We start from the raw sequence: 24,756 nt of genomic DNA, 5'->3' as shown, positions 1-24,756 counted from the left end.
GCTTGCTCCCTGAGGGGGGCGAGCTGGTTCCTTATATGGGAGTGAAGGTAGGGGCGGGTCCAGGGATTGGGCCAGAGGGGTGGCTGAGGTGGTCTGCCCACCCCCTTGGTGGTGCTGTGTGCAGAGGGCATGTGCACTACCCTGCTTTTGCTCCTGACACCCTGCTTTTGTTGGGTTTTTTGTCTTCTTGTATCTTGTTGATCATAATTTGCCCCAACTGCTCATGCACACAGTTATTTTTAGTCCCTCATAGTTGTTGTTGTTGTTGTTTTTTGTATTTTGTTGCTTGAGGAGATGTTTGTCCAGGTGCAAGCACTGCAGCAAAGGGTCCCAGGTCCCAGACTATCTCACTTTCACAAGATCTTATTTTATGATAACCTCTAAGGGACATATTCAAACCATTGCCTAGAAAGAAAAAACAATGACCATGCCTATAGATCCACAGGCTGCATGCTTTGATATACTTTTATCCTCCCCATTCTATTATCTGAGCAGTTTAAAGGCCAAAGTTCATTACTTGTCAGGGAGTTTGAATGGTAACATTCAGATATGGAACTTGAGGAAGAAGACAAAGCTAATGTTTTATCAATCTGACCCCCTCTGTAAGTGTTGAGATAGTCTCATTTCCTGAGAACTTCCCAATTACATGTACTACAAAACAGCAGTGCAGACTAATTTTTTAGCGAGTATTTCATTAATATTGTTCCCTAACTAGATTCCAGTAAAACAAATATTTAAGAACACATTTACAGAGTTCTCCATAAACTTAACATTAAATTCTGACCATTTTGTTGGGGCTTAGAAATCCAGTTTCACCTTGAAATACTACTGTATTCTGACTTTAATCAAAAAGAGATAATCCTATTTCATTTCTTATTTCATAATTTTAATGATGAGCTTAAAGAAATTTAGTTTGGGGGTGAGGATTTTCTTATGAATGCCTTCAGTCAAGGCTTTCCAACCTTTTTCACATTCTGGCACATCTACAGAATGATAGGGTTTGTGCATTTGTTTTTTTTTTTTGATTGAATTATAGTTAGTTTACAATGTTGTGTTAGTTTCAAGTGTACAGCAAAGTGATTCACTTATACATCTATATACTTTTTTAGATTCTTTTCCATTATAGGTTATTATAGGATATTGAATATAGTTCCCTGTGCTGTACAGTAGGTCCTTGTTAACCTATTTTATATATAGTAGTGTGTATATGTTAATCCCAAACTCCTAATTTATCTCTCCTCCCCACGCCCACCCCACCCAACCTGGCTATCCTCTTGATAACTGTAAGTTTGTTTTCTATGTCTTTGAGTCTATTTGTTTTGTAAATAAGTTCATTTGAATCACTCTTTTAGATTACACATATAATATCCTATGATATTTGTCTTTCTCTGTCTGGCTTACTTCACTTGGTATGATAATCTCTAGGTCCATCCATGTTGTTCCAAATGGCATTATTTCATTCTTTTTCGTGGCTGAGCAATATTCCACTGTGTCTATATACATCACATCTCCTTTATCCATTCAGTCTGTTGATGGATATTTAGGTTGTTTCTGTGTCTTGGCTATTGTAAATGGTGCTGCTATGGATTTGTGCATTTGTATGTGGCTGAAAGTAACCAGCCCAGCATGGCTTCCCTGAGAGAGCAACTTCTTAGCACTCTGAATGGAAAGTTTTGTTATTAACTACCTTGCAGCTGCGTGCTCTGCTGCAAACTTGCATGCAAAGCTGCAAGTTCACTTGGGCAGATGGCTCTAGTTAGGGCAGCATGAGCTCTGCTATAGCACCAACAGTCAAAACTGGTTTGAAAAAAACTTGTTTAGAGGGTTAGTGCAGTTTTCTCCTTCATTTCTCCTAAATGTCCCAGCCTGATCGGTTCTGTAATGTGAGCCTTGTTTCAATAGCAAGTCAGAACTTGGATACTGTGAGTGCTATGCATATGTATGTATTTATTTAAAGTGATGATATGAATTAATGCCTTTTAAAAACACTGCTTAGAGCCTAAGATCTTTAAGTGCACCGAAGCTTAAACACACTTCATGATGACTGTTTTGGACAGTTTCAGTGGTTTCCTGAAAACTTAAAGTAATACCTTGAAAAGTGAACATCCTTCACTGTGGTGGTTTTGTCAAGTTAGTGTGAATTCCATGTATAGTGGGAAACCTGTAGTGACTCTCTACCTGAGGACTACCCAAATACAGGAATACTTTCTCCACCCAGCTTTTTGGGATTCTTCTTGGTCACACTTGAAAAATGTCCAGGGAAAGTATAAATATATATATATATTTTTTTTTTTTCAGAATGCTAGTGCCCCATTACCCTAAGTGGTGGTTGAAAATAACAGTCCCATGGAAGGTATTTTTATGGCTGTAAATCTGACACTAGTATGGCAACCTTTTCTACCTTAACCATGCCAACTCTGTTCTGAGAATACCATTAAAATTCTCCTTCGGGCAATGTGAAATGTGGCCATTAGATCCAGGTGAGTTCATAAGACAGGGTTCATAAGATTCCTAAATAGAAAACCTACAAGAGAATGAAAATACCCCGATTGTTCAGCTCTTAAGAATAAGTGTGGGGCTTCCCTGCTGGCACAGTGGATAAGAATCCGCCTGCCAATGTAGGGGACACGGGTTCGAGCCCTGGTCCGGGAGGATCCCACATGCTGTGGAGCAACTCAGTCCGTGTGCCACAACGACTGAGCCTGTGCTCTAGAGCCCGCGAGCCACAACTACTGAGCCCGTGTGCCACAGCTACTGAAGCCCATGTGCCTAGAGCCCGTGCTCTGCAATAAGAGAAGCCACCGCAATGAGAAGCCCGTGCACCACAACGAAGAGTAGCCCCTGCTCACTGCAACTAGAGAAAGCCTGTGCACAGCAACGAAGACCCAACTCAGCCAAAAATAAATAAATAAAATAAATTTATTAAAAAAAAAAAAAAAAAAGAAAGAATAAGTGTATTATGGATAAAACCAGCTCACATTTTGATAACAAATAAGTGCTCATTAAGTCTGGTTTTTTTAAGCTGAACTTTAATGAGTAAAAATCCCTCACAAATGAAGTTTATATAATGGCCTATAGCCGAAATGAAATTTTAATTTTTCTTGCTCACATGATTTTTTTCCTTGTCTGTTCTGACTTCTTTCAGTTGAGCCTTTATGACAGAAAAGAACAATTGATATTTCTCCTCATGCCCTTTATCTCACCCCAGTAAAAAGCAGGAGAAAAATAATACATAGATTAAAACAGAATTGTATTAAACATTTACTTTCCTGTTAATCAGATGAATTTCATTCATTCCAGGGCAGTCAGAGAGAGAGAAAAATACAGGCAAGTTGGTTTTTGAACTCACATCGACACTCCAAATTGTGCTGGGAGTGCCCACTGCTTGGTTAGAAATACTTAGTGTGGAAAATTTCCCTAAAGGTGTGCGTCGCCTCAGCTGACTTGGCAGTGCCTGCCCTGGGCTCCTTCACCAGGGCAGCCCCATCGCGGAGCTGCAGCTCGAGGTAGAGGTGCTGCCGTCATTTCCCAGCTGAGCAAGCAGGTGAGTAGCAAGCACTCTCCCGAGCCTGGTCTTTACTGTGTGGTGACAAGTTTCACAATCACGTTGATGATCTGTGACCCTCGAGGACAGGCACACAGATCTACGCTTGGGCTTTTTATCTTATCCTGGAGAAGCTGGTCAAGTTCGCAGCGAAGTTCCTTTACTAATTCAGCCACCTAAAATGAAAGTTGCAATGTAAGCAGCGCTTGGACCAACAGGGGAGGAAAGGTTATTAAAGGAAGTTCTCCAGTTATGATTATCATTATTCTAGATTTCTGCTATTAATTTTAATTCCATGGTGGGGGAACTAAACATATTTTTTTTCTAAAAGTGCTTCTAAAATTTCTTGATGCAATTATAGGAACATACGCTCAACGTCAGCTCTGTAATATACTAAGTGGGGTCCATTTTAAAAAGCCTCCTCTATCACGTCTCATTTAAAGAAAAGATTAAATCCGGAAATACAGCTTTCATATAGTGTTCTCCATATTAAAGCTTGGTCAACTTTTACAATTTGCTCCGAGAGGAGAAGCAGGAAAGTGGAGAATTAAAAATGGCAGATATTAAACCAAGAAAAGCTCTTTAACTTTGGAATTTTTACGCTTTTGTCGGTGGGGATGGGGTTGGGGGATAGCCCGCGTTTTCTCTGGCGTTTTGCTTGTGCCGATGCAGTGCCACTGTGCATGTCTTGCCGACACGTCTGGCTCCTCCTCCACAGTCTGGCAGCCCTGCGGTGAGGACTCTGTCTGCATCTCGCAGGCTCACGCCATGTGCCCTGCCTGAGTGAGTGGCTCACGTGGTCCAGGCCTTAGAGTCCATGACGTTCTTCAGCCACAGGAGTTGCTTTAGGAGAGGAGGTTTGCTGGAACTTTTAGGAAAGAAGCGTTCTGTCTTCCCTTTTGGACAGTATATATGCTGCATGGACGTGACCCAGGGGCTACTACAGCCATCCTGCTACCACAGGGCCAGACGGGCTTTTGTTGTTAAGCAGCTGAATCAAACCAACCCTGCCTGCCTGGCCCTCTTGACCTGTACTGTCCCACGTGGCTAATCTCCTGACCACATGAAATGTGCCTGATCCAAATCGAGATGCACTGTGAGTATAAAATACACATCAGATTTTGAAGACTCAGTATGAAAAAAGAGTATAAAAATCTCAATTTTTTATATTGATTACATGTTGAAATTAAAACTTTTTAGATGTTTCTGCTATATAAAATATATTAAAATTAATTTCACCTATTTACTTTTTTTTAATGTGGCTACTAGGAAAATTATTAGGTATGTGGCACATATATTTCTCCTGGACTGTGCTGCTTCAGACTGTGAAGGGAATTTAACTGTAATGTTTGAGTTGGTGTGTCTGCCTCCTGCAAGAGAAGATTTCTAAGAGATGCAAATATTAACAATTTTTATTTCTTAAATATACTCCCCCTTAAACGTTTTCTAGAGACTCCATACAGTGAATAATTGAGACATTATTTTTTTAGTGGTGGTTGTGGAGTCAGGGTGATTTTTACTTAGTTCTGCTCATCTATATTTTGATTTTCTTTGAACTTGTATTTGTATAACAATTAGGAAGCTCCAGTACCTCACTCATAGCTTCTGTCCGAAGCCTTTCACACCAACTGTCCTGGGCTTCCCCTCCTAGTGTGCTTCCTAAACTCTTACGAAGGCTCCCCACCCCGGCCTCACTTCAGCCTCAGTCTTGCTTAGTGTCCCCTGCAGACCTATCATTCACTCTTACTCAGCTCTGTGGTCCTTGTTCCCTGAAGAAATGCCCTGTACTTCCTATTATCAGAGCCCCTCATGGCCTGACTCTCATGGGACAGACTTGTTATCCCTTACCTGATGTGAAGCTGCTGCAAAACGGATCCAACCATCGTCCAAGGAGACAATGAACTCTCCCCTTTGGAGCTGCACATTCACTTGGCCTCCTCCGAACAAGACCAGCGGGTACACAGACACCATGCTGCAGTCTCGGATGAACACCCGACTAGTTTTGATCTTCTCATGGTACACCAGGTAGGGGCTGTCAAAGTGTCTGACCTGAAACATAAGACAGTTATGTCACTGGCAACATAAGGGGAACTCCACCAGTCCCAGGGATTTAATCATCACCTGTCCAATGACTCCCAAAATTATCTTCAGCCTGTAGGTTCCCCTGAGCTCCAGCCTTGTATGTGCAACTGCCTACTTGATGTCTGTACTCGGACATCGAACAAGCATCTCAGACGTCTTGTGTTCAAAAGGAATTCTCAATTTTCCCCTCCTTGTGGTGTTCACTGTCTCATTAAATGATACTCCCATTCACCCAGTTGCTCAAGCTCCCAATTTAGGAGCCATCCTTGATTGCTCTCTCTCCCTCACTCCATCTATATCATCACTAAGTCCTGTCAGCTCTGTTTTCAAAATACATGATGAACTGAAATATTCTCACCACTTCTACAGCTACCACCTCATGCAAACTGTCATCTCATACAGACCACTGCAATGGCTTCCTGTGTACCTGCCCTTTTGCATCTTCACAGTTTCTTTTCCATACAGAGGCCACAGTGATCTTTTAAAAACCAGTTAGGGCTCAGAGCCCTCCGGAGATTTCCCAAGGATAAAATCTCAGATCCTTCTGTGGATTACAGGGTCCTACACGACCTGATCCCTGCCCGCTTGTCCCAACTCATCTATCACTTCCACCCCTAACCATCCCCTCCATTTGCACTGGCTGCCTTCTTGCATTTCCTGGAACACACCAAATATGCTCCCATCTCATGGTCTTTGCACTTATTTCCTCAGCTTGGAATGTCCTCTCTTTAGATATCTGCATGACTTGCCCTTTACTTCATTTAGGATCTGCTCAACTGTTTTCTCCTCAGAGTTCTTCCCTGGCCACTCTATGTAAAGTAGCCCCTCTTGGGAGGTGGAGGGATAAATTAGGAGTACGGGATTAATATTGATAGATATTCACCACTGTATATAAAAGATAAATAACAAGGATTACTGTATAGCACAGGGAACTATATGCAGTATCTCGTAATAACCTATAGTGGAAACGAATCTGAAGCTATATACCTGAAACTAACAAAATATTGTAAATCAACTATAGTTTAAAAAAAAAAAAAAAAAAGCCCCTCTCCTGTCACTCTTGATCTCTTATGGTTTTATTTTCCTTCATAACATTTGTCATTAACCTGAGATTATTTGTTTACTTATTTCTTGCCTGACTTCCCCATTAGAATGTAAGTTCCCTGAGGGCAGAGACCTTGTCTCCCTAGCTCATCCGCTGTCCTTCATGGCCTGCAACAATGCCTGGCGCAGAGGAGGTGCTAGCGGATACTGAGTGGATGCATGAATGACTTGGATTCACTGCAGAAATGTCACGGTAAACGCAGGAGAGGGTGAGTGGAGGTAACTTACTTGGGCCCCTGGTTCCCAAGTACACATGCAGCCAAGAGGGCAGATGACTTCCTGGTTCTCAGACTCTTCTGAGCTTAACACTTTTTTTCATGCTTTGCTGACACTTTACTCAGTAGTTTCACGGGTTGACCAGCCCTAACACTTCAAACTCTCTTCCTCCATTCTCCTTTTCTCTTTTCCTCCTTCATCTCTTTATCGAGAGGAAGCTTTATTGAGCATCTGCTTTCAGCTATGCTGGCTAGGCACCGTGCTAGACATCAAGAACGCAGAGATGAATAAAATTTCAATTCCTGTCTTCAGGAATTTTGCAAGTCCATGAATGAGACATACCATAAACTATAAAATAATGTGATAAGTACAACAGTGGAAAAATGCACACTGTACAGTGACGGAGCAGAAGTAAGGAGCAACTTGGAGAGGGACACTGGGACAGGGATATATCATGGAAGCTTGGAGGATGAGTAGGAGTCTGCTGGGGAATGAGAATGCCATTCCAGGCATAGACGACAGTGTGTCCTGTGTCATGGCACTGGGGGACACTGCTGGTAGTCTGGTATCGCTGGAGCATAAAGAATGACAGGAGGGATTTGGGGCAGGGGACATGGGCTAAGAAGGGGCTAGATGTGAAGGGTCGTAGGAGAGTTTACAGTAGACTCCATCTATGAAGAGTTTTAAGCAAGGGTATGACATGATCAAATGTGTGTTTTGTAAAGATGATTCTGGCAGCAGTAGTATAAAAGGTTGGAGAGAGAAAGCACCAGAAGTAAGATTAGTACTTCAGGCAAGAGACAGATGTTTGGGGTTTGAACTGAGGAAATGGCAGCAGGGACAAGAGAAGTAGGCAAATCTGAGACATGTCAAAAAGGTGGAATTGTTGGGACCTGGTGACCAATTAGATTGGCATCAGGAGAAGAGAAGCAGGGTCCATGTGACTCCAGGGTTCTGATTTGGATGGTCCCATTTCACCAAGACAGGGAACACAGAGGAGTGAATTCAGAGATAATGAGTTTGATTTTTCAGCTTTTGAGTTTGAGGTGACTAGAAGGCATCCAGGTGGTGATTTCTAGCAAGACAGCTCAGAAAAAAAAGCCCAGGACGAGAGAGAGAGATTTGGGGTCTGTGTCAGCATGGAGGTGGCAGTTAGAACACGATGTTGTGCTCTGGTGGTGCAGGAAGATCATGTGCACTATAATAAGAGAACAAGGACAGAACCACGATTTCAGAGGAAGGGAAGAGAATCTAGTAAAGGAGCTCGAGGGGGATGATCAGAGAGAGAGAGAAGAAAGTGATATTTCAGAAGCAAAAAACATCAAAGATAGTGTCAAGAGGTAGGGAAGTCAGCAATGTCAAATACTTGATGAGTCAAGAATGATGACAGCCAGGGAATCTGTTCCCTATATTAGACAACTAGGAGGTTATTCATGACTTCTGAGGAATTCAGTGGCGTGGTGGGAGCAGAAGCCTCCCAGCAATTGGCTGAAGGGAGAAGGAGAGCTGACGAAGTTGGAGCAGCAAGCATAGGTCACGGCCTCTTAAGGCACAGATGGAGTGAGAGAATTACATCATGACCTCTTAAATCACCACCGCAAAGAAACAATTTTATATCTGAAAGCAGGCTTAATAGTTCAATTTCCAGTACGTTTGTGCTTATTCAACTTTCCCCAAGTCAGTGGTGCTGCTAAAGACAGTGACTGATAGAACAAGGTTTGGCTGAAGTGAAGGGACTGTTTCTCACCCCAGGACCTGCCACGTGTAAATACATTTGACCCTTGAACAACAAGGCTTTGAACTGCAGGGTCCACTTACACTCAGATTTTTTCAGTACTAAATACTACAGTACCACACAGTTCGCACTGGTTGAATCTGTGGATGTGGAACCTGACCGTAAGTATATCCAGCCGTCCTGACCTGATAGTTCACTGATGAAGGGTGAATGTGTACACATCCATCGTTCTTGGTGACAAACTTCAATTCCTCTGATTTCGGTTGCATTCTGACAGCTCCGGTACTGGTCTTCTGAAATTTCCCTTCTGGGCTTTTCACCTAAACAACAGGTATTAAAAAAAAAAAAAATATATATATATATATATATATATATATATATATGTATTTCCATTGTAGGATGTATCCCTTGACACAAAACCAGTCTTGTTTGAATGCCTTTGTTGCTGCTTCCCTCTCTCTTAGTTTCCTTTTGGAAGCAGTATAAGCATGCTTTCTTTTTCTTTCTTTTAACCATGAGGAGGTGTGGATGTAAATGCAGCAGTTCTGGGTGACCATACCACACACCAGCCACAGAGGGGAGAAACCATGTTGATGTTTCAGGTCTGCCCTGATTATCTATCAATCAATCAGGGAAAGAGATTCAGCTGGCAACACTGGACCAGGAATCTGCTGGCAATTCCAATACCAATCCAATATTTCCAAATGAATTTTTCAAAATAGTGAAAAACAGATTGTTTCACTCAAAAAAATGAAAAGCTTATGTGCACACACCTCCATATTTACTGTAGAAAATAACATTACTACTATATAACACAGGGAACAATATTCAATATCTTGTAATAACCTCTAATAAAAACTCCTGTAATCCCATGGTTAAGAAATAACTAACATTAATGTTTGACAAATATCATTTTAGTTTTCTGTTAGATTTATATTTATATATAGAAATGGAGATAAACACATAAATAAAATATATATGTATTAAAACTAATATAGGATAATTTTCTATAAATATTTTCCTAAAACATAGTTCTCAGTGGCTATATAGCACCTCATTGTCACATCATCATCACCCAAAGTCCATAGTTTACATTAGGGTTTACTTTTGTTGTACATTCCATGGGTTTGGGCAAGTATGACGTGTTATCTATCATTATGGTATCATGCAGAGTATTTTTACTGCCCTCAAAATCTTCTGTGCTCTGCTTATTCATCCCCCTCACCCCTGATTTTTTAACTGTCTGTCTCCATAGCTTTTCTCCAAATGATTTTTTTTAAAGTAAATTTCAAATGATTTGAAAAGCATGCAAGCACTAAGCAAAAATAAGCCATAAATGAATCAGCAGACATCAACTGAACATTTATCAAAAAGTTAAATGAGAAATGCTTCAGTACTCTGATAAATTCACATTCTAAGTTTGACAAGGACTGGATAATCAAATCTCAGGTAAAAGTCTGACAGTACATTCAGGTAGGGTTTCCAGAAGAGGACGATCATAGGTGGTCCCATGACAAGGCACTGACTTGTTTGTTCTTATCTAATTTTAGTCCAGCGTAGAGGGCATAAGGGAAGTTGTAGTCGAATCAAATTTCTATCTAACATAGGTTAGTTATGCACAGACTGGCTGACAGTGACATTTATGTCCATTTTAATTTCTGGAATGTCATAATGTCAGAAGGATTAAAAAGGCACCTTATTTTATACAATAAATGTGTTCTTGAATGATGTATCTAAACACATTTGGGGAATTGAAGAATTGGAAATATATACTACGTTTAAAAGGCTGTGTGTGTGTGTGTGTGTGTCTTTAAGATGATTAATGTGCATGTCTTAACTTACATCCCTTGGCTAAAATCAAACAGGAAGTGGGAGGACCCAGGAAAAATGTTTCCTTACCTGCACTACATTTGGATACAGAGCAGCACACAGCATTGCTGATATCAACTTGGGGTTCTCAGCATTTGAGTTAGCCTATGAGAGAAATACAGCATTAATCTTATAAGTAATGTGGCTATTTCTGTCTATTCCCTGGAAGTTATTATTATATTTCTCTTGATTTCTATCTTAAAAGCATCTAGTTTCTATCACTTTGCTAGAAAAATTATTTCTAAGTAAAAAATAAATCTACTGGACCACATTCACACAGTACCCATTCCAAGAAGCCCACAATTACTTTCTAGATCTCTGCAAAGCAGTTACAAAGCCAGTGTTCCTAAGGATCAGTCGAGAGAAAGATTCTGGTTCATGAGATGTTCACAATTTCCAGAAAGTACTAACTGTACTTAGAACAGAGTGGCATCAGGTTTCATCTTGAATTGTTCTTCTGATACTTATTATATACAAAACTACCTGGGTTTGAAAAAGGCTGGTCTGATTAAGAAGACATCATTGGAAAGTCCATTCTACCTCTGATGGACCTACCAAGAACCAATGTGAAATTAAAAAAAAAAAAACAGAAACAGAAGCAACAATCAACAGAAAAACTCTTGTTTTTATGAGTGTTAGCTGACATTTGTGGAAAGAAAATCAAGAATGCCACTAACCCACTGCTCACAGGGCTTAAGTGAACAAGGCCTACAAGTGTTCCTGAGGTAATAGACTATGAGTGTGATCATCAAAGAGAAGTAAGAACTAACTACACATTCTTTACCTCTTCTCCTGTGGCATCCAAGATACCATCTCCTCCTCCTTGGGTCCTTTTCTCAATTTCCCTTGCTCTGAGTCCCTCTTTTACGAAGCCTATATCCGATAACAGTTCAGTGAACTGTCGTTTGAGGCTGGCCATTTCCTGAAAGAAATGGAAAAAATCTTTAAGCAGGGGCATCAACATATCAAAGGTAAGAATGACTACAAAAACGAATCAGTTCAGCGTATAGTAATGAGACTCATATGGGTTTACCAAACAAACAGGTATGAAGATTATCTTGTCTGCTCATTCCCAAAAGGGCAGTTTTCACTTACACAAACCAGCAGTGTAAAACCGTTACACAGAAATTCACAAATTTCAGAAAACTCAGAGATCATTTAATTCTAGATTACGTTAAAAAAAAAAAACCATTAATTGGATTTTGGGTAGGTCTGATTTTCCTCGCAATTCTTAGGACGGCCAAAAACATAGTTTACTTTGTTTGGAACTCCAGCTCAAGGTGTTGTGACACTGTCTAATTTTTCCTACTTCCTTTCTGCTCAGGGCCTCTTAGTGCCTTACCCGAGCCTAGAGTGGTAGTGTTCTCTCTTAAAAGATGCACAACACCCACCTCAGAACCTTCCCTCTTTCTCTTACCTTGTGGACTTGGCTGGCTCACGTTCTCCCTATGAATAGGAATACTATTAAGTGGTTTAGATTTAGAAACCCCTTTCTGCAGCTGAGCACAAGTGTGAGAACGAAAAGCACAAACCTCTGTCTGGCATCTGTTCAAATATTAGCTGTATATCAGACAATAGAGAAGCAGATAATGACAAAGGAATGGAAAGCTAAGCAATGCTACCCTGTATCTGATGACAATTTAAGTATTTTCTTGGACTGTCTCAAGTACAGATGGATAACATGGCAAAATATAACTAGGAGTTAAATATACCAGAGTTACATTTCATGACAAGGTTTTAATATCTTAGTAAAACTAATTCTAGTACTTTCCTGGTGGCGCAGTGGTTAAGAATCCGCCTGCCAATGCAGGGGACATGGGTTCGAGCCCTGGTCTGGGAAGATCCACATGCTGTGGAGCAATTAAGCCCGTGTGCCACAACTACTGAGCCTGCGTGCCACAACTACTGAGCCTGCGCTCTAGAGCCCACGCGCCACAACTACTGAAGGCCGCGTGCATAGAGCCCGTGCTCCGCAACAAGAGAAGCCACCGCAATGAGAAGCCTGCGCACCGCAGTGAAGAGTAGCCCCTGCTCACCACAACTAGAGAAAAGCCTGCATGCAGCAACGAAGACCCAATGCAGCCAAAAACCAATTAAAAAAAAAAAAAAGTCGATTAAAAAAAAAACAAAAAAAATTCTACAATATAATCTAAGCTGGACTTTAGTGAAAAGAGGTAGCTGTTTGATGGCCCTCATAGATCACAGCAAAATCTACATATATCCTAAAGAAAAAGAATAAATTTAGTAAAAAATGTAATTTAAAAGAAATATTATTTTACACTTAAAACTCTTAATGACTCAAGAAAATATTTATTACTGCACCTTACATATAAAATACCCTTTAGACCAGTGGTTCTCAACCCTGGCAGCATATTAGAATCACTTGGTGAACTCAACAACAAAGAAAATAAACAGACGCTCAGGCTCCACCCCTGGAGATCCAGATGTAATTGGCCTGGGGTAGAATTTGGGTATTTTTACTTTTTTTTTTTTAAGCTCCCTCAGGTGAATCTAATGTGTAGCCAGGATTGAAAATCATTGCTTTTGTTGTACTTAGAATAAAGCTAGAGGCTTTATGTCTTCTCAAAACGTCTCACTGGAGTACACCTAAAGGCAGAGAAGAATAAAGGCAAATACCGGGATGGTTTTCAGGTCTCTTACTTCATTTTAAATAACCATTCATTCATGCATTCAATGAATTTTACTGAGCATCAACTATGTGCTAAGTACTATTCTAGGCACTGGGGATACAGTATTGAACAAAACACAAAATCTCAGCTCTGATGGAGCTTATGGGGTAGAGAGATAACTAGCTGTCAGGTAGTGGTAAGTACTATGAACATTAATTTTGTGTTCTATTCCAAGACATCTTCTAATATAGAAATAAAGTCCTTCCGCCTCCCCAGCCTCAAAATCTTTGAATGAAATAGATGCTTTGTAAAGATATGCACCGTTATTATTCTGGCTTTTCATGCCACTTTGGAAGGGGGCCTAAAATACTGTTACAACAGAAGACAGAGACCTGCCTATTATTACACAGAAGATAATAAACCTTTCTTTCTTGTGTACTTGTTATTGACATAGTAGCCTCTGATGGACAGAAGAAGAATTAACAAAGAAAACCTGGTTCAGTATTCAGTCTTTGGTTTTAGGGAGAGGGTAAGGGGTTTGGCAATGGTCATAGACCGCTTTGAGAATCTGATGAAGCTATGATCCCTTTCTCCAGAATAATGCACGTATGTATAAGGGTATGACTTTGCATACAATTTCAGGGGCTTATGGATCCGGTTAAGAATGTTTGGTATAATTATGGAAAAAACTGACTTCCAGCAAGCAGTAATCTTCAGAGTGCCTATATTCCCCTAGCCTCCACATAAGTTAAACACAGATTCACTGAAAAGAGGAAGAACAGGTCAGTTGAAAGGTTCAGCACAAAAGTCCTGCTGTCATAGTTCAGGAGTCTGTTTTACACAGGTGGTAAAGCCAAGCATATTCCAAAAATAACATTTTCAATGTCAAGGCAGGACAAGCAAGATAAAGTTGCAACACCCTGTGGTGCGCTACTACAATAGAAAATGAATGAAAACAAATTTCCACAGAAACAACTCACCTGAAGAACTCTTCCTGACAAGAAGTTTTGTCTGCAGTAATTATAACTTGCACGCATACCTTCTTTCGTACTTAGCTGCCAGCCCTAAATTTTGGAGAAAATCAAAATGTTACTCTGTCTTTAGTGCCAACTCTGGTAATAAATCTCAGCTATTAGGTTCTATACTTACCTTATATGCTCGTAGAAGGGCCAGATAATCACTGTTTGCAAATGCAAATTCTAGCTTTTTCTGGTTAGCTTCCTCTTTTTTATCCCAGGGAGATACCTAAATGAGGAAAACCAGGTTTGAAGGACACATTTTACCCAAGGTTTCAAATGGCACTTTCCTACTGCTGAAGCCAGGTGCCTCGGGAAGTATTTTGCGTGGAACAGAGTACACGGTGGGTGGCTGGTTAGAAGTAATTATGGTGGTTAAGTGCCAAGCTAACAGTCCTGCTTGTCCTTGTGAGTCCATCTGCCCACCCAAAATAACCTCTACTGGGTCTTCTACTTCCTAGTGGCAAGATGTCATCAAAGAGCCACTCATTCTAAAAGCTACCTCTAAAATCTAAGATTCTGTTAACTCTGTGGTATCTTTATTTTACAGATTCTTATTCATCGTCTATACTTAAGTCTCCCCTATTTCTATACCCATAATTCATGTTTTTTTCCTTTTAAAAATAATGTTTACAGGTCCTCCTTTTCCCTACAAATTAGTAAAATCAGCTGAGAACTTAATTTTCACTGCCTTCTCTTGCTGCAACATACACATGTACTAAAGACACCAGCAAGAGCAAGTTACACTGAGGCCCAAGCTGTATCACACTGAAAATCATTCTAAACCAACTATGGTGCTTCTCTCTAATTTTCATACATTTGGACACCTTTATAGCTAACACAACGATAATAAAATTTTATTTTCTATTTGAAAATAAATTTTCTTCCTTTTTAGGAAGACTAGTGGGAAAAGGATTATATTTGGGAATTAACTATGTTTACAGAACCCAGCAAAGGACAGGTGTTCAGTTTTGGCTAAGGATGACATCAATATTTCTAATGAACAATTTCTGCATTCCAATAAAAGAAAACAGCCAGTGAGAGGTTATTTAGATGATCTGAGAAATAGGCAATGGAGGTCTTGTTCACAATAACACTGACTGTATGTCTCTGAGCAAGCTACATCACCTAGCCTGGCCCTTGGTTTTGTCATCTGTTGTTAAATGAGGGGGCTGAACTAAGGTCTTTTTGCAGATCTGTGAGTTTACAATTCCATGAAGTATAACATTAAAACTGAAGAAAATTATTACATCTATTCCCCTATCTATCTGAGATAAGCCATGGTGAAAATAAACGCAGAGTGACACTCTACCCAACAACAGCTGAATATTCATTTTCAAGTCTACATGGAATACTTTCCAGGACAGAGCATATACTTAGCCATAAAACAAAGCTTAGTAAGTTTTAAAGGACTAAAATAATACAAAGTATGTTCTTTGACCACAACAGAATGCAATTAGAAGTCAATAAAAGGAAAAAACTGGGAAACTCATAGATATGTGGACATTAAACAACACATGCCTAAATAACCAATGAGTCATAGAAGAACTAGAGAGGGAAATCAGAAAATACTTGAAACGCGCCACAACTACTGAAGCCCGCATGCCTAGAGCCCATGCTCCACAGCAAGAGAGGCCACTGCAGAGAGAAGCCCGCGCACCACAATGAAGAGTAGCCCCCGCTCGCCGCAGCTAGAAAAAGCCCACGCGTAGTAACGAAAACCCAATGCGCCAAAAAAAAAAAAAACTTGAAATGAATGAAAATGAAGACACAACATACCAAAACTTACAGGATGCAGCTAAAGCAGTCCATAGAAGAAAATTTATAGCTGTATATGTCTATACTAAAAAAGAAGAAAGATCTCAAATCAATAAACTTCCACCTTAAGATACTGGAAAATGAAGAACAAACTAAAACTGAAACAAACAGAAGGAAAGAAACAAAGAGCAGAAATTAATAAAATAGAGGACAGAAAAACAGGGAAAACCAATGAAACCAAAAGCTGGTTCTCTGAAAAGATCAACAAAACTGACAAACCTTTAGCTAAACTGATCAAGAAAAAAAGAAGGCTCAAATTATTAGAATCAGAAATGAAAGGGGATATTACTAACAAGCTCTCAGAAATAAAAAGGACTATAAAATACTATGTTTATATATTAATAAATTAGGTAATTTAGATGAAATGGACAAATTCCTAGAAAAAGCAAATGATCAAAAGTGACTCAAAAAGAAACAGATAATCTGAATAGACCTATAAGAAGTGAAGAGGTTGAATTAATTATACAAAAAAAACGACCCACAAAGAAAAGACCAAGTGGCTTCACTGCTGATTTCTACCAAGCATTTAAATAAGACTTAACATTAATTCTCACAAAATCTTCAAAATTAAAGGAGGAGGGAACACTTCCCAAATCATTATGTGGCCAGTATTACTTTGATACCAAAGCCAGATAAAGACATCACAAGAAAAGAATACTACAGACCAATAACTCTTATGAATGTAAAAATCCTCAAGACACTAATAAAAAGAACAAAGTTGGAGGACTCACACTTCCCGATTTCAAAACTTAATACAAAACTGGAGTTTTGTATTTTGAATCAAGACAGCATGGAACTGGCGTAAGGATAGACATATAACTCAATGGAATAGAATTGAGAATCCAGGAATAAACCCATGTATTTATGTATGGTCAGTTGATTACTGACAAGAATGCTAACACCATTCAGTGGGGAAAGAATAGTCTTTTCAACAAATGGTGATGGGACAACAGGATAGTCACATGCAAAAGAATGAAGTTGGATTCTTACTTCACATTATATTCAAAAACTAACTCAAAATGGACCAAAGACCATAATGTAAGAGCTAAAACTATAAAACTTTTAGGAAAACACATAGGAATAAATTTTCATGACTTTGGATTTGATAATGGATTCTTAACCATGACAACAACAAAAGCTCAAGCAACAAAAAACTAGATAAATTGGAATTCATAAAAATAAAAACTTTTGTATTTCAAAGAACAGATCAAGAAAGTGAAAAAGGCAACCCATAGTATAGGAGAAAATATTTGCAAATCAGGTATCTGTTAAGGAACTTATATCCAGACTATATAAAGAACTCTTATAACTCAATAATAAAAGGACAAATAACCCAATTAAAAAATGGGCAAACTATCTGAATAGACATTTCTTGACAAATATACAAATGGACAATAAGAAAATGAAAAGATGTTTAATATCATTAGCCATTAGAGAAATACAGCTCAAAAACCACAAATTCACACCACCTAGGACAGTTATAATAAAAAAGTCAGATAATAACAAGTGTTAGTAAGGATGTGGAAAAATTATAATCCTGATAAAATGCTGGTGGAATGTAAAATGCCGCTACTCTGGAAGAGTCTGGAAGTTCCTCAAGTTAAATAGGGGCTTCCCTGGTGGCGCAGTGGTTGAGAATCTGCCTGCTAATGCAGGGGACACGGGTTCGAGCCCTGGTCTGGGAAGATCCTACGTGCCGCGGAGCAACTAGGCCCGTGAGCCACAACTACTGAGCCTGCGTGTCTGAAGCCTGTGCTCTGCAACAAGAGAGACCACGATAGTGAGAGGCCCGCACACCGCGATGAAGAGTGGCCCCCGCTTGCCGCAACTAGAGAAAGCCCTCACAGAAACGAAAACCCAACACAGCCAAAAATAAATAAATTAATTAAAAAAAAAAAAAAGTTAAATAGTATTTGACCTAATAATTTCACTCCTAGGTATACACCCAAGACAAATGAAAACATATGTTCACATAAAAACTTGTACATGAATGTTTATAGCCAAAGGTGGAAACAATCCCAAATGTCCTTCAAGTGCTGAATGGATAAACGAAATGTGGTATACCCATACAAAGGAATATTATTTGGCCATAAAAGGAATGAAGCACTGATACATGCTATAACATAGATGAGTCTTAAAAGCATTATGCTAAGTGAAGAAGCTGATCACAAAACACTATATATTATATTGTTTCATTAATATGAAATGTCCAGAAGAGGCAAATCTATGAACACAGAAAGGAGATTGGTGGTTATCTATGAATGGAGTGGATGGGGGGTTGGAGGGAAATAGGAGAGTGACAGCTAAGAGGTTGTTTTTTGTTTTCTGTTTTTTAACATCTTTATTGGAGTATAATTGCTTTACAATGGTGTGTTAGTTTCTGCTGTATAACAAAGTGAATCAGCTATATGTATACATATATCCCCATATCTCCTCCCTCTCGCGTCTCCCTCCCACCCTCCCTATCCCACCCCTCTAGGTGGTCACAGGTGATCTCCCTGTGCTATGTGGCTGCTTCCCACTAGCTATCTATTTTACATTTGGTAGTGTATATATGTCCATGCCACTCTCTCACTTCGTCCCAGTTTACCCTTCCCCCTCCCCGTGTCCTCAAGTCCATTCTCTACATCTGCATCTTTATTCCTGCCCTGCCCCTAAGAGGTTTTTTTTAATGAAGTAATAAAAACGTTCTGAAACTGACTAGAGTGATGACTGCACAATACTAAAAACTAATGTACACTTTACATGGGTGGATTATATTTCAATAAAGCTGTTGAAAAAAGTAGTCCAATATATTTATTGTTTTTTAAAATCAGGCAGGGGCACTTTTTGCTTACTTGCTTTTTTGGTTTTCCTATAATGAGCAAGTAAAGCAGATACATAAAAAGCACGTTTAGATGATTTAAATAAGCTGGCTCTCTAGTTCTTAATCTTTATTTGGGGCATGGATTTCTTTGAGGACCCAATAAAAGTTAAGAGACATTGTGCCCTGAAAGATTCACATATAATATACTCACAAGAAAAGTATTAGGGGGCTCACATAACCCTGAAGCCCCCATGGTCCCCTTAGAGACTTACAGACTCCAGTTCAGATGAATGCTGTTTACTTACAAAAGGAGACTTAAAAGCTAAACTTGCAGCAATGGTGAGAGCAGGATCCAAACAGCGGAAGATAGACCCAAACAGCATTAGTTTTCCGATTCTCACATCTACGGGCAGAGAGGCCAAGTGATACCCTAGAGGAGTCAGTTTTTCATCTGGAGTTAATGCTCCCAAGTCTCGTAATCGTATTTTTGAGGCACGGAGAGAATCGGTGTGTGGGGGTTCAATGAGCCGAGAGAACACAGATTGGAGATTATGAGTGCTAAACATCTCTAAAATTTTAATTCTGAAAAAAGAAAACAAAACAATTTGTCATTTTTATTTCTGGTGGGATGACACAAAGAAGTAAGCTGCTTCTGTGAATGAAAATAATTTATAATTTCCCAAATATATGCTTTCATAAACCAAACAATGCCAGTTTAAATAAATTTTTAAAAAATCTCTGTCTTTTACTTCTCCTAGCAATAAATTACAGAAACACTTTCAGATTCTGAAATTTACGGAGATTCAGAATAAATTTCTCTCTATAAACTTCCAAAATGCTTTTTTCTATAACAGTGGGTTCAAATCATGAAATAAAATTCAAGTGATCCACCTACTCTCTTTCCCACATCTGAAATTGCATAATAATTGTTTATAAAATTAATTTGCATTGTGTCCTGCCTTGTGACAGCTCTTGAAAAGCTGTTTTAAATTATGAATTTAGGCAATTTTAGAAAGAGAAAAATCTAACGTATATAAAGTTTATTTATTTCACTTAGAATTCCTTTACATTTTTACTAATGTAATGGAAGGCTCTCAAAATACACCTACTGGATAAAAGAAGAGCTGTAACATCTTTGTACAAGTAACTTTTTTCCCTTTGGGTAAACATTTTATGGGCATACTCCCTCGAAATAATGACTCGGTCAAAGAGCATGGATAGTTTTAGAGCTCTTATATACGCTATGCAAAGTTTCAGAAAGGTTGAACCAAAGGTTCTCCAGCTTCAATAACACTGAGTTTAATCATTCATTCATTAAATCCTATTTTATGCTATTTGTTCTTGTTTGTTCATCAGGTAAATAATGGTGTTTTCAAATTGCTTTTGTTCACTTTGTTCTGATAATGAGGGTGCAGATTTCCCCCTGCGATGATTTAATATTGGTGTTGCCCTAGCAGAAATTTCTTGATACGTTAGATTACTTTCCTGACTTATGAATGTATTCTTAAGCTCTATTTTAGGGCCATCCTCTGCAATGCAAGAGATCTTTATGTGTAGAAAGTTAAAAGGAATGGTAAAGGCAACACTGAAGCGTGGACATCCAAGTCCACGCTTAGCAAAACATCTTCTACTAAGAAAAAGAAAACATGGAACTTAGGGTGAGAAACGTTGGGACCTTTTGGAAGCAGAACACAAGGATCAAGATGTACCTTAGACAGAGTTGTTCCAATGGCACTCTTTGTATTTCTGGTAGCTGCTGCTTTAGAAGCTGGTGACTGAAGTGATGGCTGGTGAATAAATGGAAGCAGACCCCAGATGCAACACGACCTGCTCGACCTTTTCTTTGCAGGGCATTGGCTTGAGAGACAAAAGTATCCTCTAAACTTTCCATCCCTTTGCTAGCATCATATCTATAAAGTAAAAGAAAAGGTAGAAAGCAGTTACTTTATAAAAATGTGGCCAAAATTTTACTTAGCATGGACAGAATAGATGAACCATCCTACTTCTGTAGAAGGACAGTGTCCCGCATGTTCTGGGGTAGTTGAGTCCCTGGTGGGAGCACTTTGTGCTAATTTAAATGGTTTCTGTACTATATACTACATACAGTTTCTTTATTCAATTAAAAAAAAATTTTTTTTTCATTTAATTTATTTTTGACAAATAAAAATTATATATATTTAAGGTGTACAATGTGATGTTTTGATATATGTATACATTGTGAAATGATTACCAACCTTTTGGTAATTAACATATCCATCACCTCCCATACCAATTCTTTTTCATTCAAGCACATGTAAAGCATATAAGAAAAAGAGGAAAAATAATTATTTCTAAGGTAAAAACTTAAAATTTCTACCTCTGTTTGAATATAAGATTCATGATCCTAGCTACAGAATCACTCATATATCTACAGAGAGTTTTCATAAAGTATTTTTTCAAACAGTAATCCATGTAGCTTAATAGCATTAGCCTTTAACAGCTGTGTTGCTCCAAATGAGGCATCGTTAGCCCCTCTCTTACATCACCAAAAGATACCTCTTTTCTTTCATTTTCCCAGAATCGATGACATAGACCACATCATCGATGGTTATGGATGTCTCAGCAATGTTGGTGGAAATTATAATCTTAGTTACACCCACAGGCGGTTTTACAAACACAGCCTGCTGCTCTTCACTGGATAAAGATGAATGAAGTGGGTGAACAACACATCTAAAAAAAAAAAAAAAGGATTTAGTGTTCTAGTACAAAACACTGAAATTGGGTTATAATGGGTGAATTTCTATTAAAACTAACAATGTGACTCCAAAAATCAGCAGCTTCTCCACAACCTGTCCTCAAGGCCCAGGTCTTCTAAATGGGAAAGTTCTTTCTGACCCTTAAAAAATATTTACTCAGTTCTATGAACTAAAAACCTTGCATCAACTTGGGAAAAACTGGAGTGTAATTCACTAGTAAATAATCAAGAGGACTAAATAGTTGACAAGAGGACTAAAGAGTTGACATTCTACAAGTAACAAGCCTGGAGCACACTAATCAACAAAGAATCATTTTTTTCCCTACCTTTAAATTCAGAGAAAGAGAGACAGAGACAGTCACGTATGCTAAGAAACTTCAGTCTTATATTTCTAGGGGGTGTTCATCTGTCAAGTAGTGTCCCCTTAGATATGAAGACACACCCAGGCTGTCTTACTACTGGAATAGGAACCACTGAAAATTATTTTTTCTCAAAATGGTAGCATTTCTTTGTTGTTATTAACACTGGCTTCTCCAATCCCCAGTATCTGGCAACTGAAATTACAGTTGACCCTTGAAAAATACGTGGATTAGGGAAGGCCAATCCTCTGTGCAGTCAAAAATCCATGTATAATTTATAGTTGGCCCTTTGTATATGTGGTTCCTCTGTATCTGTGGTTCTGCATCCATGGATTTAACTAACCACGTATCATGTAGTACTGTGGTATTTACCATTGAAAAAAATCCATGTATAAGTGGACCCATGCAGTTCAAACCCATGTTGTTCTAGGGTTAACTGCACATGCAATTTTGCTGAGTCACTACGCTAAGTGAAGAGAAACGTTTTTATATAATGGAATGGAAATAACTGACTCCCTGGAACAAACTGCTTTGTCTATTCCCAGCTGGCATAACATATTCTTGAGCAGTGACACCAGGGTCGAAAGAGGGTGATGACAGTCAAAGAGATCTTTCTGGTTATTCATTTTCACACATAACTGCAATAGATGATTAAGAATATAGAAAGCAATTAACTTACCGATTACTACGTCTGTTGTTGAATAGAGAATTAGACTGTAGCTGTTCATAAAGCATTTTGATTTCTGCTAGTCCCGGTAAAAATACAAGTATAGCACCTGGGTATATAAAAAAAATCAATCTGATAGATGTGAAAAAGAAAAAACTAATACAGATTATAATTTTAAATGAAAAATGTAATAATCTGAGATTTTTCACAATTTTCTTTTCTTTGTAAAGTCCCCAGGGAACTAAATGGAAAACAAACTTTTAAAATATATTTTCTGACTTAATAACTACAGAATGAATGAGGTACTATATCTTTTGAAAACAAAAAGAAATGATGTGTAGAAAAATATAATGCCTTACGTTATACAAGAATCATTAGCAAAGCTCTTTAAACATACTTCTTCAGTGCACTGGCCACTGACATTCTGTTTCTATAGAAAGAGTTATCCTTCTAATCTTATATGACAGGAAGACTCTTCTCCCCATTAGTAAATAAAATCCATAAACATTTTATTGGAAATGAGAAAAAGAAACTATAATTGGCCAGCCAATCTGGTAATCTAAATTCAGATATGTGTTGAAGAGGCAGTATATTAACTTACCATGCCATAATAATGGTTTATGGGCTTTAAAATTTTACATTAAAGAAAATAAGCAATGATAACTGATTACAGTGTATTTCTGTGCCAAGAGCAGTCACTCAGCAACAGTCACCTCCTTTTGTGCTTTATTCACAGAGGAAATTGACACTGTCTTCAGTAACCCCGCCTTTAATCCCACAAATATTTATTGGGTGTCTTTGTCAGCTCTGTGCTAGGTACAATGGAATATAAAACAAAGATCTGCCCACAAGGAACTCATGACCAATCATTTATCACGGTTATTCTCCCCACTAAATAAATAAGGAAACTAAATTATTACAAAAATTGAACTCTGAAGTAAGAAGGACAAAAGATTATCTTTCAGGGTTGGTTTTAATACTGTACTTCATAGTTTACAAAGAATGTTCACATATATTATCTCATTTGATCCTCATAACCACCCGTTAAGAAGATTAATAGTACGCTTAAGGTGACTCAGTAACATGGTCAGGTCACAGAACTTAATAAGAGGGGAGTATGAAAACAAATATAGGGTTTCTGGTACCAGATCCATGCTTTTTCCATTACATACCCCATGCTTCTCTCTACTAAAGTAGCACAAAATTTAAGAGTGGTAAAATAATCTATATGGATGGAAAAGAAAATTTGTCTGTATTTTTATGTGCCTTCTGATCTGCTCTGCCCTCATGGCTTGGCCATCTGTATCAAGGATATCTTTAATATTCACAAATATATCACCAACTGCCTAATCACTACATCAACTTTGCTTTGAATTCAGATAATTTTCTAACATTTCTTTTTGGCTGCTATACTTTATGTTTTTCAATAATAGTCTTTTCCTCTGGGATGAAATAAGATATTCAATCCAGTGATAATGCATTAGCAAACAATGGCTACTTGCCAAGGAATGAGAAACAAGGCACTTCAATAATTTTATGTGGCTCACATGTTTCCTTAGAAAATACCACGTAATGATTAAGATCTAATCAGAAGAGGGCAGTCATTAAGCACTGTGTAATGAGCATATAATGTAGTTTTCTGATCTATGATTCCACTTAATTATCACTCAACAATGGCTGCATCTATTCATGCAACAAATATTTACTCCATACCTAAAGATTCCAGGTTCTGTTCTAGGGTCTGAGGAATACAGTGGAGCACAAGAAATTCTTATTCTTAAAGAGCTTACATTCTACTGAAGGAGACCATCAGTAAGCGGAACTATAATTTTGGATAGTGTTAAGTGCTATAATGAAAATGAAAACCATTTTTGGATATTGTGATAGAGTGAGGGGAGAGACAACAGATAGGGTGGTCAGAGAAGACTCCTCTGAAGAGAAGACATTTGTTGGAAACCTGAATGATGTGAAGGATTCAGTTATGAGAAGATCTGGGACATTCATTCTGGAGATAACGGACTACAAATGAGGTAAAAAGGCCACTGGGAAGACAGTGAGCAAGGGGAAAGTAGGGATTGCTCTGTGTTTTAATAGTAGGAGTAGTAGTAGTAACAGTGATAATAATAACAATGATAAATATACTAGCATAACTATAATATTGTTAGGGGTAGTAGCT

At 38.5% G+C, this 24,756-nt stretch overlaps 1 protein-coding gene across 9 annotated transcripts in view; it reads right to left on the bottom strand.

Annotated features, from left to right (window-relative positions):
• Positions 1-3,007: 3,007 nt before the first annotated feature.
• The window catches only part of DHX57 (DExH-box helicase 57), a 59,753-nt gene continuing 38,004 nt past the window's right edge, over positions 3,008-24,756 (bottom strand). For all 9 annotated transcript variants that reach the window (XM_082427650.1, XM_082427652.1, XM_082427654.1 and 6 more), the window contains 11 exons: positions 22,593-22,689; positions 21,356-21,529; positions 20,530-20,730; positions 19,126-19,402; positions 14,330-14,425; positions 14,161-14,244; positions 11,335-11,472; positions 10,581-10,655; positions 8,867-9,001; positions 5,393-5,593; positions 3,008-3,720 (listed from right to left, as the gene is read on the bottom strand). In XM_082427650.1, coding sequence (XP_082283776.1) covers positions 3,577-3,720; positions 5,393-5,593; positions 8,867-9,001; positions 10,581-10,655; positions 11,335-11,472; positions 14,161-14,244; positions 14,330-14,425; positions 19,126-19,402; positions 20,530-20,730; positions 21,356-21,529; positions 22,593-22,689 — 1,622 coding nt within the window. In that variant the 3' untranslated portion in view covers positions 3,008-3,576. The remainder of the gene's footprint in view (positions 3,721-5,392; positions 5,594-8,866; positions 9,002-10,580; positions 10,656-11,334; positions 11,473-14,160; positions 14,245-14,329; positions 14,426-19,125; positions 19,403-20,529; positions 20,731-21,355; positions 21,530-22,592; positions 22,690-24,756) is intronic.

This window comes from Balaenoptera physalus, assembly GCF_965194825.1.
Source record: "Balaenoptera physalus genome assembly, chromosome: 15".
Classification (NCBI taxonomy): domain Eukaryota; kingdom Metazoa; phylum Chordata; class Mammalia; order Artiodactyla; family Balaenopteridae; genus Balaenoptera; species Balaenoptera physalus.
This window is presented reverse-complemented; position numbering and strand designations above follow the sequence as displayed.